This window comes from Bombus vancouverensis, chromosome 1, assembly GCF_051014615.1.
Source record: "Bombus vancouverensis nearcticus chromosome 1, iyBomVanc1_principal, whole genome shotgun sequence".
NCBI classification, from domain to species: Eukaryota; Metazoa; Arthropoda; class Insecta; order Hymenoptera; family Apidae; genus Bombus; species Bombus vancouverensis.
Genome location: NC_134911.1, coordinates 13800945 through 13817756, shown reverse-complemented (window position 1 = coordinate 13817756; position 16812 = coordinate 13800945). Strand labels below are relative to the sequence as shown.

General features: G+C 45.0%; 1 protein-coding gene across 1 annotated transcript; it reads left to right on the top strand.

The window, feature by feature from the left end:
• The first annotated feature begins 7936 nt into the window (after positions 1-7936).
• Positions 7937-13486, top strand: LOC117162544 (uncharacterized). The gene is made up of 2 exons (XM_033344404.2): positions 7937-9059; positions 9612-13486. Exons 1-2 carry the CDS (start codon positions 7937-7939, stop codon positions 13484-13486), a joined length of 4998 nt encoding a protein of 1665 aa, XP_033200295.2.
• Positions 13487-16812: the final 3326 nt, after the last annotated feature.

The following is a 16812-nucleotide window of genomic DNA, read 5'->3' as shown; positions in this document are numbered from 1 at the left end:
TTTCTTTAATAACAAAATTGTGTCTGCGCCGACAGGAATTTTCAAAAGACCAAATATTTCAATAAGTATTCGATAAGTTGCCGTGTCTTCAAGATAATCTAATTTATTTATCATGTATTATATTTATCCATCGCTTGCTAAAATTATAGTGTCCTTTCCGTCGCTGTACATACAAAATATACAATTACTCGAATCTGAAATTCATACCAGAAATAGTTCCCCAATCCTTTTCTATTAAACCGGGCATTCAGGTTGAATTTCCGATAAAACGTACGTATAAAGCGAAGTAATCGATTCCGCCGGAAAGGAAGAAGAAAATAATTCGCGTCATAAGCTTGATTTTATGAGAAAATAGTGTGACACCTTGAAATCGAAGCCGAACCCGGTATCGCTTATAGCCCGGTAATTCTGCTTTGCATGAAACGGAGACGAGCGCGTAAGTAAACGTCAGCGCGGCGAGGGACGTGGCACGGCGCGGTGTGCGCGGGATCGATAATGCTCGCGTCGATTTTACAATTCATGAATTCATAATTCAAGCACCGTCTCCTGTGAGAGTGCCACCGTCACGTCACTATTCGGTCGACGAAGCGTACACCAGTTCAACCTGAGCATCGACTTCCGCAAGTCGAAGTTACATCGCCTTGTAAACAACAATTATAAATTCAGCGAAACTTTCACAACCTTACGCTTACCGTACGCTTTCCAGTCTTTTCGAACACGCTCGACTCAACAAGTTTTCCAGGAGATCGAATTCGACGATGAATCTCAAGAAACTAATAAATCCTGGTTCCTCTGTTTGCGAACTGGAATCATCGTCCGGAAAAGATCGTTTCGCTTGTAGCATCTTCCTCTTCCGCCCTTTCTTCGAGCCACGTTCGATGGCGCTAAGTCCGCCGCATTTACGTATTTTCACGATTCATCGTCGTTCTTCCCATAAAATTCGATGGCCCGTGAAACTTGCCTACCCCTTAAGCATCCTTTGTCCATTCTTTTTAGTTCTGATTCAACGAAGATTTAAGTCTAGTCTGAATTTATCTGTCTTCGTACAAGGATCGCAATTAAGATGTAGGTATATGAATTAATTTGTTTATATAATATTATGTAAGGTCACCGTCTATGTTTGCCACTAGATTGGGATTAGCTTTCTATACTTTCAACAGGACTGCGAATATCCCTGTGTTTAGACCACGGTCCTGCTAGGTTGCCCTAGTTGATGAGTAGCAAGCGCATGGGCGAAACACAACAGTTTTCTCTTCTCTCGATACTTCCATCTCTCTCACACTTTCCACCTAAGAATTTAAATTGTATAATAAATAAAATAGAGTATGAAAAAAAAGAAGCTTTTGTAGCTCTCGTATACGTATATACACTCTAGGAATTATATATCGCACAATGTATGCAAAGTGTTAAGAAGAAAGAGTTTAAACCCTCTTGGTAATAGTATTCACTAAGAGGGATAAAAATACGCTTGAGCTTCGAATGTAATTTTGGAGTTTCCTGTAGTACTTTAACGAGGCTTAATTTACTTTTTCATGATAATGTAGGCAGCTGAATTACAGTGAATGGAAAATGTAACGTAACGTGTGATGAAAAGAAATGAATGGAATGTTTGCAAATGCACGTACGTTGTCGGCTCGTACGTGCGAATACTATATTCAAATGAGAGGAGGATATACGAAACTTCCTATTATGAAAGAGGAAACAGAGTTCCGTGCTTCGTATTATGATTTTTTCTTACTGGCGCTAAACTATCATCATAACTAATATTTTGATACGTAACACTTTTCTTATGTTTCTTTAATTGCTCCTTCATTTACACTTACGAAGAATTATCTAAATTATCTGCACATATAAACTAACTAAATAAAGCAACAAATGGATTCTAGATTTCATACATGTACATACAATTAACGTTATCAAAAAATTTGTCTTCGCTTAACATTCCCATTAGACTCTTATTGTTTAACATGCCTGTAAATAATCGTTTTAACAGTCGATTCGTCCAGCTCGGATACATCATCGCCTCGTTTAAAAATTTCTGAAAACATCAACAAACGACATTCGAGTCGCTTATTCGTCAAATCGGTGACTACTCTATGAAGTAGAAAGTGGAGAACATTTCTAAAATTTCCAAAGTAACCGCTTTCACCTGTAAACAGTACATTTTTCAACGTTATTCACAGAATGCCGCGTTCATTGAGAGGTAAAAAATTTTCTCAGGATGAGTCGAAGCAAGGTGAGACACAAGTCGAACGGCGTCACATAGACCGGCGCAACGGTGACAGCTGAACGGCTTGCTCGAGGTGACGACTTATTTCCTCCGACGCGTTACCCAGTGTTCCAGCTTGGCCTTTGTTCGATGAATAATATATGGCGGTGAGCGTCTGCATTGTTTTGCGTACTCTGCAAACGCGCGCTCACCACGCACGCATGCACGACGCGCTGCACGATGCACGCACGCATGCACCCTCGCAAACCGGATGCTGCGCTCGCCCCCTCCTGCGCAGTCTACGCGATTTCCCGCTACGTGTCCGCGGCTACCACGATGTATCCGTCCCGTGAACTAAGCGCGAAACCAGCTTCGTCGAATCCACGTCCAGGGGATATCAAACACGCCGGCTTCGCTTCCAAGAAAACTTGGCGAGAAGATTTCGTTTGAGAAGTTCCTCTTGCGACTGGTCGAAGCGATCCTGCTGAAAAAGTCATGTATAAATGATGTCATGAGATGTAGCGTGAAGGTTTGAAATGTTATTTGAAGGTTCGTGTCCTTCAAAGTGAAACTTTAATTTTGCAAGCAGTCGAAGGTTTTGGCGTCTTCATTGTAGATTAAAGCGATAACCTTGGGAATTGGCAACCCCATCGGTACAGTTGATAGAATTAGTAGACGCAAGAGGCTCCCTTTCTGACATCCACGGGAAACTTGGATAGAATTATGTGTAATCTTCGGGTTGTAGATGTTTGTGCAAATCCGTATTTTTCTAAAACTGATTAAAGGAATGGAATTTAAACGAAGATCTGTTTTAATTATTAAATATTACTATGACTATTTTGCTTTGGATATTTTGTATACTTTTGCCAAATATCTGCCAATAATTCTACTAAGAATACCACGAAACATAGGTCGTTCCACGTGAGATTCGCACCTTCGTATATTTGTGTTAGTTTGCACCCACGTGTACGTGACGCGACTGACTAAATTAAACGAAGCACGGAATTAAATTCGATACCTGGAGCAACGGTGAATTTTACAACGGCGAACCGACATAAACTCGAATAAACTTCACCTCCTTTCTTCTCTCCCCTTTTTTCTTCCAGTCGGTAGATTGCTTTTGCCCTTCCCGTTCCCATTGGCATCTGAAGAATTCATAAGATCCACAGAGGCATCCCTTTCGCGGTAAACAATCGTAAAACGCGGCCCACGTTTCTCTTTATTTTTGGTTAAGGGAATATTTTAGGATAGCAATCCGTTTCGCACGATTATCAACAGAAAGAGAAGACTCGTTCTCTTTCTTTAGAGCGAAATTAAAAATATTTTCGAAATGTTTCGAGAATACTTTCGCTGGGAACTATTTCACGAGAAACCTGTGGCACCGTGCCGTATACATTTACGGCTTTACACAAATGTTCCTTTATATGCTGGTCGTGAGAGCATCCCACTATTGCATATTCATACGGTGGCATTTTGACGAATCGTTCGTGAACAAATCGATCGAGACGGAACGCTTTCGCTTGGGAATGTTGGAATCTCGCAAACATTGCTTATTTCCATTGTAAACAATCTAGTAAGTGTACTATCTCGATATTGACATATTCCAATATTGCATTTCCATGCTTTTTCCAAATTACTAGCAAACATCAATTGCTTTCATAATCGTTTATAAATTCCTAGATCAATATCCGTGTCTACCAATCTCGAATACAGAATGAAAATATTTTACGTAACAAGATGAAGTTGCCGTGGAAGTAAACTAATGTTTTCTTAGTTTCCAATAGAGTTTCATGAAAATTCAAATAACCCAGTTCGTCATTTCCCATTATTCGTATCTTCGACTCGATAAATCTAGTTGACAAAAATAGTAAAAGTAAACGAAAAATATTATTTTGAAAGGAATAGAATTGGAATAAGAACGAAGATAAATGAATAGATTACAAAACATCTTTAGAATAAAATCGCTATCTGTTCCACGAGAATAACAATGTGACGTGCGAATTTATTGGAATTTAATTGATCGTCATTATACTCGCATGTACGTAAAGGATATTCATGAGCGTGTAACATCCTGCAATACCATACCGTCGTCACATTCAACGCTTCTTAAGTTAATCTCTGGCGGAGATACGAGCATTCGAACGACACGATGGCAGACGTGTAACGTGTGCGGCGCTTGTAAAACGGCAGCAGAGAAGCAGCAGGAAAAACTTAATATCGACGAGTACTTTTAATCGGAGCCGAGGGCCAGCATTATCGCCGGTACTGGTAGAGACATGATTACCAGTTAGCCACCGAGAGTATGACCGGTCGGTTTCGATGTTCCCGCAGCTGGGCGCACAGCGGTTGGTCGTTTTGCGGTTATAGCGCAAAAGACCCGGCAAGAATTAAACGTATAATCAAACGGCGGTTCTTTATCTCGGTTCTTTCGACCATACTGCATCGAAAAAGCCTTTTCTCCCCTGCTTCTGCCAATGAAATCTCAATTTCAAGCGTGTGTTTGCCATTTCGAATTGGCTATAGCCCCCCCTCGAATTAAACTGACTCGATGATTGACCGTTTTATGCACCGTTTCGATTAGGAAGCATCGTTTGCCGTGACAGCCGACGACTGGAGTGCTTTTCAAGCACGAGACCGTTCCTCGATGTGTTCGACCAGCGTTTTCATTTTAAGGGCCTATGCTTCAATGAGTCTCGATTCTTCGTTTGACAGATTCTTATCCGTCTCGTAAAAACTTTTTTGACGAATACGTACGAATTGAGATCATTGATTTTTGATCTTTCGTTCTTTTGTTTCATATTATCTACGTTGGAATTGTTAGTGGTCTAAGCTGAAAATGTATTTATATACGTACGTAAAAGTTACATATTTATATACGTATTATACGTATTAAAAATGGTCCCACTGAATATCGAAGCTTATTAATATAATGGACAGTCGGTTGTTTAAATACTTTTGTAACCTCTGGAAAATTTATACCTTCTTATATGAAATATATATATGTTAGAATATATAAATGTATCATTAATATATTATCATATTTACATATTTCTTCAAATTTATTTCGGACTTGATCAATATTATCATAACGGTGAAAGGTGTCTACAACTGTTTCAATATTTCCTTGGACCATTGTGTATGCGATAAAATATTCTATCGAGTCTAGAGGGAATACCCAGCAACCTACAAAAAGAGAAAAAATTAGAAATACGAGAAAACGAAAGGAAAAGAAATTGGATCAGAAGGTAAGTGCACGAAACTGATCCAGAAATTGCACGACGGAAAATCCACTAAAAGGCTTCGTTACGTGATCCTAATATACCAAGACAAAATTTCCATTTCCCGGAAGATAACTCTCCGAGTATAACGTTGCAATATTATTGCAAGTGAACGTATCTCAAACCTGGAAGCTTCAAGCAGCAGGAATATCAGAGCCCACGTAGCATCTACCCAATGATTGCTATTTACAAAGAGGCAAGCGGTCGCGTAATTCGCGCAAGAACCCGAAGCAGGAACCGAGCAATAGAAGGAAAGGCTTGATGTCGACGAGTGGCTTTAATCAAATGACTGCTTATTATCACGGCGGGTAGACAATTGATCAATTAGATAATCGGCGCATACAGGCGTGCAACGTGTTCGCGAGGCCAATGCGAAACTTGGTTGCTCATTTGAACGAGCAACCTCTTCACGGTCCCCTGTTCCAAGAGGGACGATGGTCCCACGCGAGTCGTAGCATTCGATAGGTCGATTAAAAAGATCCTGCTCGGTTCTAGAAGGTAATTTGGCTGGCCAATTCGACAGCGTAGCCGCGTCATTTTCGAGCACTTGGCTGCAAACCGCTCGATTCGCGAAGTGGCCTCGAGAGGGTCGCTCGATCGGATCAATTTCATCGAAGCCACTCCTGCTCTGTTGCTCTAGATGTCAGCGACAGGGTACTTGGGGAGCGCCAACCCCCTTCGGCATAGGCACTCGTCTCGTGAACGCGTAGTCGTTCGAAAGGATCCTTCGTTTCCTCGAAATTCTCTCGAATCTGACCTGGTATCGCGTGGCTCGAGTATTCACAGTGGGTTATTGGGTGTGTTGCAGTACGAGAGATCGTTCGTGCGAACTTTTACTCAACTGCCTCGAAGTACAACTTAATGCAGTCGAGTTTTTTTATAACGTAAGGGCAGTTTGGAAAAAGCAGGATAGGCGCGTAGATTTGTAGAAGAATTGCGCGTTCATTCGATGAAATTTTATTACAGGCTGACTGGTAAAAAAATGGCTGAAGTGAGACAAGTTGCTAGGATGGACACTCGAATTCCCTGACTTGGCATTTTTTCGACATGAAGGGGATGAGAAGTATAACTGGTGAGTGAATGTTTCGAAGAACGAGGAAGGCTAATATCTACGTCAATCAGGTAACGGTAGGCCCTGTGATGATCGCGCACGATGTTCGAGTGTCCGACTAACTGTTCGCAAGTTTAAGGAAAGCTGAAAGGGTATGCTAATTGCAAAATATTCTTATTGCGTTGTTGAACTTTCCTTGGTTAAAAACTGTTACGCCGCCTAAAACATCTGCACGCCAGCCCGCGCGACCGGACAACAACCGACCTGCGTAACGTCACTTCGACCCTCAATAAACCTAAGGGCCCACCATAACTTTCACTTTCCTGTATTGTTTCGCCATGTGTCGTCAATCTGTTTATCCTGAAGAATGTCTTAAGCCTAAAAGTATGTTCGACGCACATCTGGTTTTTTAGAGAGGTCCTTGGGTTTATTAGTCGCACTTAAAACACGGAGAAAGCGGGTATGCGCCCACGAGGAAAATCTGAATAGCCCTGTAATAAAACAAGCTAGATTTTCTCACGCACACAGTCATCTATCCACCACGATGGTAGGAGACTCCCTACTCATCCCTTCGAGCAGTAATGCAGGTCATGACCAATCGACACCTCGGTTCGTTACCCTCACTTTTCCTAACGAAATTGGGAACAACGAATCCGCGTTCTTTAGGCACAGGGGCACACCCACACCGAACTTTTCTTCCGTATGAAAAAAGGAGCGACAATCAGTCTAAAAACTAACGTCTAACGCGGCAGTCTACACATAGCGCGAGAGTCGCATACTTCCCGCAAATCTTTGTCGGTTCTCGGTGTGGTCGAACATACATCTTCTCTCCTAAATATATTATAGTGCTAAGTCCATTAATACATTAATTTCCATTATAAGAGCCCTGCTCTAGCGTACATATCTATCGCATCTTCGTGCGACAAGTTGTTGACTATTTGTTTCTCTACGTCAGTGTAATCTAAGTGTTGGAAATATATAATTTATAATTCTGTGAATCACAGTGTTATACAAACTCAATCACCCCTATTATCTCAACGGAAATCAGGGGATCGATCAATTCGTGGTGTCGATTGTTATAATCGTAACGGGGATTTACGACCCCCGTTGACGTCTCTCCTCGCGATTACGTCTCCCCGCGATTGGTCGAAATTACATGGTCCTTCGAGCCGGATTTCGTGTCGCCAAAAAGTGCACTGACCAGTGACTATACAGTGTCGCGTGAAATCCAAGTTCCAACCACTTAGTCAGCTGATCAAGGGAACCGCCATCGGAGAGAAGCACCTCCGTCGCTCAGCATCTACACGAACCCACGCCGCATCGTAACGATCATCAACCGAATCCCAGATCAACGTCCATTTGATCAAGGTAAGATCGTTCATATCATTAAAATAAAATATGGCCCAGGCTGAACCAATCAGCACGTTACGGCGTAGACGAGGCGCCCTAGCCCGTGGACTAGCAGCCATAAGACGCGAACTCGATGAATACGAAGCGTCTGGGAAGGCAAACAGACTCGTCCTAACATCTTGCCGCAGCTCGTTCGATGAACTTTGGAAGAGGATACTCGAGGTTCAATACGAGTTAGATGTGTTAGATGAGGGGGAAGATGCGCGTGTAGATTCGTTATCGCAAGAGCATCGGGAGCTTGACGTGCGGTTCCTAGGGCTCTTTGAGCAAATCTCAGCAACAACCCCGTCGACTACAAACATAGGTGAGACACGCCGGAAACCAGAGCCAACCACCGTTCCAGAGGTCCGCGTGCCCCAATTCGACGGCGCCCTCGAGAACTGGACCTATTTCTACGACACGTTCTCATCCATAGTGGACCGTAACGAAAGTTTGACGAATGTCCAAAAGTTCCAGCATCTACGCTCATCTATAACTGGACGGGCCGCACAGAGTATCCAGTCATTAGAACTCACAGAGGCCAACTATTCCATCGCGCTTGACACACTGAAGGACAAGTTCAATTGCCCCCTCCAAATCTGCATGCGCCATTGGAATTTGATGCGCAACTATCCGGAAATCAAAAAGGAAACTCCAGAAGCCCTAGAGGATTTGTTGGAAACCCTCAGCGTAAATCTAAAAGCGCTCGAACACCTAAAACAGCCCGTCACATCGAACATGGCGATGATCGAATTAATCGCGTCGAAATTGCCCTCGTCCAGCCTGCGTAAATGGCAACGCACACTGCCCCGCCAACAGGTGCCATCCTATCAGCATCTGATAGACTTTCTCAAAACACGGGCGAACGGGACTCAATTCCTCTCTAAGGAAAAGGAATCAAAAGGGTCAGCCCACAAACACCACCGTCAGCGGACCACCATACCGCATGGGCGAACCCTTGCTACAACCATCAGAACGGTGGTGTGTCCGACCTGCAACGGGCCTCACGAGATCAGACACTGCAAAGTCTTCAAGGCCAAATCAGCGACCAAACGTTTTCAGATCGTGAAGAAGGCATCGTTATGTATAAATTGCCTAGGCAGAGGACATTCGCTGACACAGTGTACATCGGGTTCGTGTCGTATCTGCGGTCACCTACATCATACTTATCTCCACCGCGAACAAACCCAGGTAGACTCACGGTCGTCGAGCGGTCGATCTTCGAGCGGTCGATCGTCGAGCGGGCGATCGGCAAGCGGTTGGTCGCCGAGCAGTCGGTCGTCGGACAGTCGCTCATCGAGCGGTCGGTCGTCGGGCAGTCGCGCACCGAGCGGTCGGTCGTCGGGCAGTCGCGCACCGAGCGGTCGGTCGTCGGGCAGTCGTTCGTCACACAAGCGAGCCCCCACCGGACAATCACCATCTGGATCTTCGAAGTCGCGGTCGTCCCACAAGTCGAGGCGAACATCCGACACTTCACGGAGACGGACATCTTCGTCTCCAAGAGGGACGAAAGAGCATGCCTCGTACGAGTCACACTCAGCCCGGATCCAGAACACCACCCCAACCTTCTCGTCCAAGTCCCAACCGGGGCACAACTGACTGTCTGAGACTACGACAGCAAGGGGGATCGGACTAGCAAACACATCTCCCCATACCCCTCTGCATCATGATCTGTTGGCCACAGCACAGATCAAGGTTTTGAACAAACAGGGACAACCAATCCGAGCCCGAGCCTTACTCGACACTGGGTCGAGCATGAACTTCATGACGGACAAGCTCGCGAATTCCCTCGGTATAAAACAAGGGAGATGTGCGATCCAGATCGGAGCCCTCGACAATTTGAGTACCACGGCAAAACGATACACCACGGCCACAATCACGTCGACGGACGGCAAGTATAAGAAAACTTTGAGATTTCTTATTATCCCCGCCATATCGACCTTCATACCAAGCGAGCCCATCGACCCCTCGAGTCTGGGATTACCCAGAAATATTCAACTAGCCGATCCACAATTCCATTGCCCAGCCCCGATCGATGTCTTACTTAGCACCGGATCAACATTTGCGTCGCTGTGCATCGGGCAGGTCAACCTGACGCAACCAGACGAACCTGAACTACGTCTACAAAAAACACGGTTCGGCTGGGTAATCGGGGGGAGTCCAGCGTCCCAAACCGCGATAAATACGTTCCACGCAACTACAACGGCTCTGCAAGAGGACCTCGCACGGTTTTGGGAGATCGACGAGGGACCGGCCACTACGCATCTTTCGGAATCTGAACGACTATGTGAAGAACATTTCCGAAACCATGTCCGACGAACCAAGGAAGGCAGATACATCGTTGCTCTACCATTCAACGAAAAGCTTTCCTCACTAGGGTCATCGAAGGCCGCTGCAATGAGCAGGCTCGCCTCTCTTCATCGTCGATTCCAACGCGACAAACAATATGAAACCGCGTACAGTGCTGTGATCCAAGAATATTTAGACTTGGGTCATATGACGAAGATCAACACGGATCACGCCACCGACCACGGATATTATTTACCACATCACGGCGTGATCAAGGAATCGAGCGACACCACCAAGCTTCGAGTTGTGTTCGACGGCTCAGCTTCAAGTACCACGGGAGTGTCTCTAAACGACGCCCTTCATACGGGCCCGAAATTACAGGAAGACCTGAGACACATCCTATTGAGATTCCGGTCATTTCAATATGTCCTTACCGGCGACATCGAAAAAATGTACCGTCAATTCATCCTACGTCCAGAAGATCGTCCTTATCAAAAGATTCTGTGGCGTGCCGACAACGGAGAGATCGAAACCTACCGACTCAACACCGTAACGTTCGGTCTATCCGCAGCTCCGTATCTGGCCATCCGGTGTCTCAAACAGCTGGCAGAAGACGAGGGACCTCGATTTCCGAGAGCAGCGCAGATCCTACGGCGAGACTTCTATGTCGACGATGCGTTGACCGGAGCCGATACGAAGGACGAAGCCTTATCAGTCAGGAATGATCTCACGAACTTACTTAAGCTAGCCGGTCTAAATATCCGCAAATGGGCATCAAACGATCTGGATCTGCTACGAGGGCTACCTGAGGAAGACACCAATCAGAAATTGCATCTCGGTGAGTCATCTACGTTAAAAACACTCGGCGTCTTTTGGGATTCAGCCGACGATGCCATACTATATTCAGTCAAGACGAACAGTGACACCTCCCGAGTCACAAAGCGAGCAATCAGCTCCGTCATCGCACAAATCTATGATCCATTAGGATTGCTCTCGCCGGTAATCGTTCGAGCAAAAATGATTATGCAAAAGGTCTGGACATTGAAGGTAGATTGGGACGAATCCCTTCCGACAGACGTACACACCGAATGGATCAAATACCACACCCAATTGCCGTTGTTAAATGCGGCAAGGTTCCCTCGGAAGACCATCATAGAATCCGCAACGAAAATTGAGCTACACGGATTCTGTGACGCTAGCGAAAGGGCATATGGGGCGTGCGTCTACGTGCGGACGACGGACCGAAAGAACAATATTTGGAATCGACTCCTCACGGCGCGGTCGAAGGTAGCGCCGCTCAAATCGCTCTCCATACCACGTCTCGAATTAAGCGGGGCACTTCTTCTGACGTCCTTGATTTCGTCAATCCGACAGGCCCTGACGACCAAGATATCGAGGATAGTATACTGGACTGACTCCACCATCGTGCTCCATTGGATCAGGTCTTCGCCGCACACCTTGAAGACATTTGTGGCGAATCGAGTCGCTGAGATACAAACCAAGACCAATATCTCCGACTGGCGTCATGTGCCTACCGACGATAATCCAGCGGATCTCATCTCCCGAGGCCAGACGCCCAAAGAATTCCTATGTCCGTCCATTTGGAAAAACGGGCCAAGGTGGCTCCTGCAAAGCGAAAACTATTGGCCAGTCTGGAATCCGACACCGGTAGTCGACCTCCCGGAGCAAAAGAAGACGATCTGTCTGAAGACGACTATTACCGATAACGCACTCCTCCATCGTTATTCGTCTTGGCCAAGACTAATAAGAATCGTCGCCCGGTGTCTTAGATGGAGACATAAGCAACACCGATCTGCCCATCTCACCACAGACGAACTGACTGCAGCGCACAACCGACTCATAAAAATCGTCCAATCCAGTCATTTCGCGCCTGAAATTCGGATCCTCCAGAAAAATCGAAGCGAGGACGTTGGAGGGAAACTACAGCCATTAAACCCCTTCCTCGACGAAGATGGGCTACTCCGGGTAGGAGGACGACTAGCCAACTCCGCCATACCCTTCAGCCAAAAACACCCGATCATCCTACCAAAGTCCCCGGTGACAGAGCTAATTATAGAGCAAGAGCACCGGAACAATCATCACACGGGGACACAAGCTACACTATACGCGGTGAGACTGCGCTATTGGCCAATCGACGGCCGTAGCCAGGTATGGCGCACTCTCAGAAGGTGCGTCCGCTGCTGCAGAGCCAACCCTCCACCAGTGGAATACTTGATGGGTGATTTGCCAGAGGCGCGTATTACCGAATCGCGGCCGTTCACGAACGTCGGAATCGACTACTGCGGCCCATTCTACATCAAGGAGAGGAGGGACCGCAACCGACGTAAAATCAAGACGTACGCCGCCATATTCGTCTGTCTGGCGACAAAGGCGGTCCACATAGAGTTAGTCAGCGACCTAACCACTGACGCCTTCTTGGCCGCGCTGCGCCGTTTCATCTCGCGGCGAGGATACTGCGCAACGATCCTCACCGACAACGGCACCAATTTCGTTGGGGCTAACCGGGAACTGCAAGAACTCCGGACGCTATTGCAGTCCGACGACCACCAGGATAGGGTACAGACTTTTCTCGCCGACCGACAAATACAATGGCGTTTTAATCCCCCGAACTCACCACATTTTGGCGGTCTATGGGAAGCCGCGGTTAAAGCGTTCAAACGCCATCTCATCCGCGTGGTCGGCACGGAACTCCTGACCTTTGAGCACCTCAACACCCTCGTGATAGAAATTGAGGCCATTCTCAATTCACGCCCACTGACTCCCATCTCATCCGATCCGAAAGATCCTCCTGTCCTCACTCCCGGACATTTTCTGATCGGTGACACACTAACCAGTTTACGGGAGCGTGATTTCAGGGCAATTCCATCAGGCCGGCTATCCACTTGGCAGCGCATTCACCAGATTAAGCAGCACTTCTGGAGCAGATGGTATCGAGAATACCTAAATGAGCTAACCCGCCGCAACAGATGGGACAAGGGCAAACATAGCATTCGTGAAGGCACCGTAGTACTCCTCAGGGAGGATAACGTGCCCTCTATGCAGTGGCCTTTGGGCCGCGTAATCAAGGTCCATCCAGGAGCCGACGGAATCATCCGGACCGCTACCGTGCAGACGGCAACAAGCATCCTGGACCGCGGTGTCAAAAGACTGGTCCCCTTACCCATCCACCCAGATCCAGACGAGGCCGAACGTCCACACGGAACGAAGGAGGTCACCAACGACACACCTGACTCCACAGCCAGAATTTGATCGGTGCCCTCTCAACGGGGGGAGGATGTTACGCCGCCTAAAACATCTGCACGCCAGCCCGCGCGACCGGACAACAACCGACCTGCGTAACGTCACTTCGACCCTCAATAAACCTAAGGGCCCACCATAACTTTCACTTTCCTGTATTGTTTCGCCATGTGTCGTCAATCTGTTTATCCTGAAGAATGTCTTAAGCCTAAAAGTATGTTCGACGCACATCTGGTTTTTTAGAGAGGTCCTTGGGTTTATTAGTCGCACTTAAAACACGGAGAAAGCGGGTATGCGCCCACGAGGAAAATCTGAATAGCCCTGTAATAAAACAAGCTAGATTTTCTCACGCACACAGTCATCTATCCACCACGATGGTAGGAGACTCCCTACTCATCCCTTCGAGCAGTAATGCAGGTCATGACCAATCGACACCTCGGTTCGTTACCCTCACTTTTCCTAACGAAATTGGGAACAACGAATCCGCGTTCTTTAGGCACAGGGGCACACCCACACCGAACTTTTCTTCCGTATGAAAAAAGGAGCGACAATCAGTCTAAAAACTAACGTCTAACGCGGCAGTCTACACATAGCGCGAGAGTCGCATACTTCCCGCAAATCTTTGTCGGTTCTCGGTGTGGTCGAACATACATCTTCTCTCCTAAATATATTATAGTGCTAAGTCCATTAATACATTAATTTCCATTATAAGAGCCCTGCTCTAGCGTACATATCTATCGCATCTTCGTGCGACAAGTTGTTGACTATTTGTTTCTCTACGTCAGTGTAATCTAAGTGTTGGAAATATATAATTTATAATTCTGTGAATCACAGTGTTATACAAACTCAATCACCCCTATTATCTCAACGGAAATCAGGGGATCGATCAATTCGTGGTGTCGATTGTTATAATCGTAACGGGGATTTACGACCCCCGTTGACGTCTCTCCTCGCGATTACGTCTCCCCGCGATTGGTCGAAATTACAAAAACGGTTGCCGATTTCTTAAACTATCTCTAAAAACTCGTTGTCTTATGCGAATTATCGAAAAAAGTATTTCTTAATATTTTGTTACGTCTACTATAAAAGGTTATTATCATTGCATCTTATTTTATTTTTGTTTTGGGTTTGGTAATACCTGAATATTTTAATCCGAAGGTATTTAATAATTCATATTATTCGTACTAATAATAAAATGAAACGAAATCTATTAATATACTTTCTAAATATCGCTTCGTTACTCGAGTTTATCATTCTTCTATATCCTTCTACTCCGATTATGAAATTCCTATTAGACCATCTGTTACTTATACTGACGTCAATGATATCAGTGCTGTTTATAGGCTAGCAGCCAACAAATTTGTAATGCGTCTCATGAAAACCAAGTTTAGAATCTTACTGTTAAAAATGCTTCTGATGAAAAGTCTCGTATAAGTAAGGATGTTGAACTTAAATAATTGAACTTTTGTAACATTAATTTCGAATGAATAATACAACTAGCAAATAATTCGACGTAGATAAAATTGAAAGAGTAATTCTAAATTTTCAACCGGTAGCGTATCTATAGATACTTCTAAGCTCAAATATTTCAGACACTATACGCTCAAAATCTATGTATAATAGAACCTACAATACAATTGCTATGAATACGCTTTACAGCAAGATGTTCTCACCAAAATATACTCTATCATCTATAATGTATGCTCGTGTTTCGCCCGAATTCCAACAGTTCCTCCACGCCGATCTCTCCATGGTCTGACATTTGTATCTGCGATATCGACTGCTCGTCCTAAAGTAGACGCGTATATCTTCGCGCCAAAAATAAACTTTTCCCGATGACTGGCACGGCCGAGTCGCGTCGATCCAATTATAAAATGCTGCTGTGAATTTGCCAAGCAATTTCGCTCCTTTTCAAAGGACACTTCTCGGCCGTAACCGCGATAGCGAAAGAGCATTTCGCTGACTGGTGACTTCCTGTTGGCAATTAGAGGCGGGAAGCAAGGGCAAAAATAATGCCGCGCGAAACGTGCTTGAAGTTCTAACGACCCGTTGAGAGGGACAACGACGGACCAGAGCGCTATATCTCACCCCGTTCCGTAGGATATTTGTCTTCGAGCGCGGCCATTTGACATCCGATACTCCGCGACACGGCGTCGCCACAGCGAAAGTAGAGGAGGACGTCGTACGTCCCCTTCGAATCGTTCTCGATCCCTTCTCGTCCGGCTATTCCACGAAACGTGTCAGCGACGGCGCGCGTGCTAATTGCATGAAATATTGGAGCGCGCCGGTGGCCGAGAGAGTCTGCTGACTGCTTCCTCCTTTGCGCTTCTCCTTTTGATACCTTTTGCTCCAGGAAGTTGAACATCGTGGTCGAGATCCGAGAGGGAATGAATGAACGGATAGTTGGTATTTTCGAATGAATGGGAGTATAATAAGCGGTATCGACTTTTTGTTTGTACTAATGGGTGGTTTTTATTAGCTGATTGGATATGAAATCGTAATGCAATGGTTTCGAAGGGATGACGATAATGCCTGTATTATTGGTTTATGTATAATCAATAGATGTAAATGATGGTATTTTACTGGATATCGGTGGTTCAATATACTTACATATATATGGTAATATTTACCATAGAAAGTGCAGTTTCATAGGCACATCTATAGTTAACAGTGTCTAGTACGATTTCATTCAGATAAACATTATTCTGTTCAATTAAATATAAACATACGCTGTACAAATACTTCTAATGATTCAACATTCAATTTATTTCAGATGTTATTTTTTCGTTTTAAAACACTATGTGTCCATTATAATTTTCCGAATATCTCACGTTTCACAATATACTAATATTTGGTTAGAATTAAATGGTATAATATATAGAGACGTGGAGACAAAATGTATACTCACCACTGTAGATATTGACGTTTAATAGCATGTAATAATATTTATCTGAATGAGACTATATCGACATCATCCTACATACCTACACATATCCAAACGAATAACATAAACCAACATCAAAGCTTCGCCAATCTGCTTATCGATTGTTCCAGATTTTTAATTCGTAGAACGAAGCGTAACACGTGTAACGCGTGATAATGCAAATGAGATTAAAACAACTTTTGGTTAGACTTTGAAACGAACTGGACAGCTTTATCTAGCAACGTTCGCCGTGATATTCCAAGCGAAATATGGTCGAGACGTTTGATGAACGTTTAAGTGAGTGGTGAACCGGTGTACTCGTTATTTCGCGAACAGCCGGCCCGTTCGTAACAAGGCATACAGAGAGTTTGTTTCTAATGTCGAGTACTAAAACCCCACTTAATGAAAAGGAGAT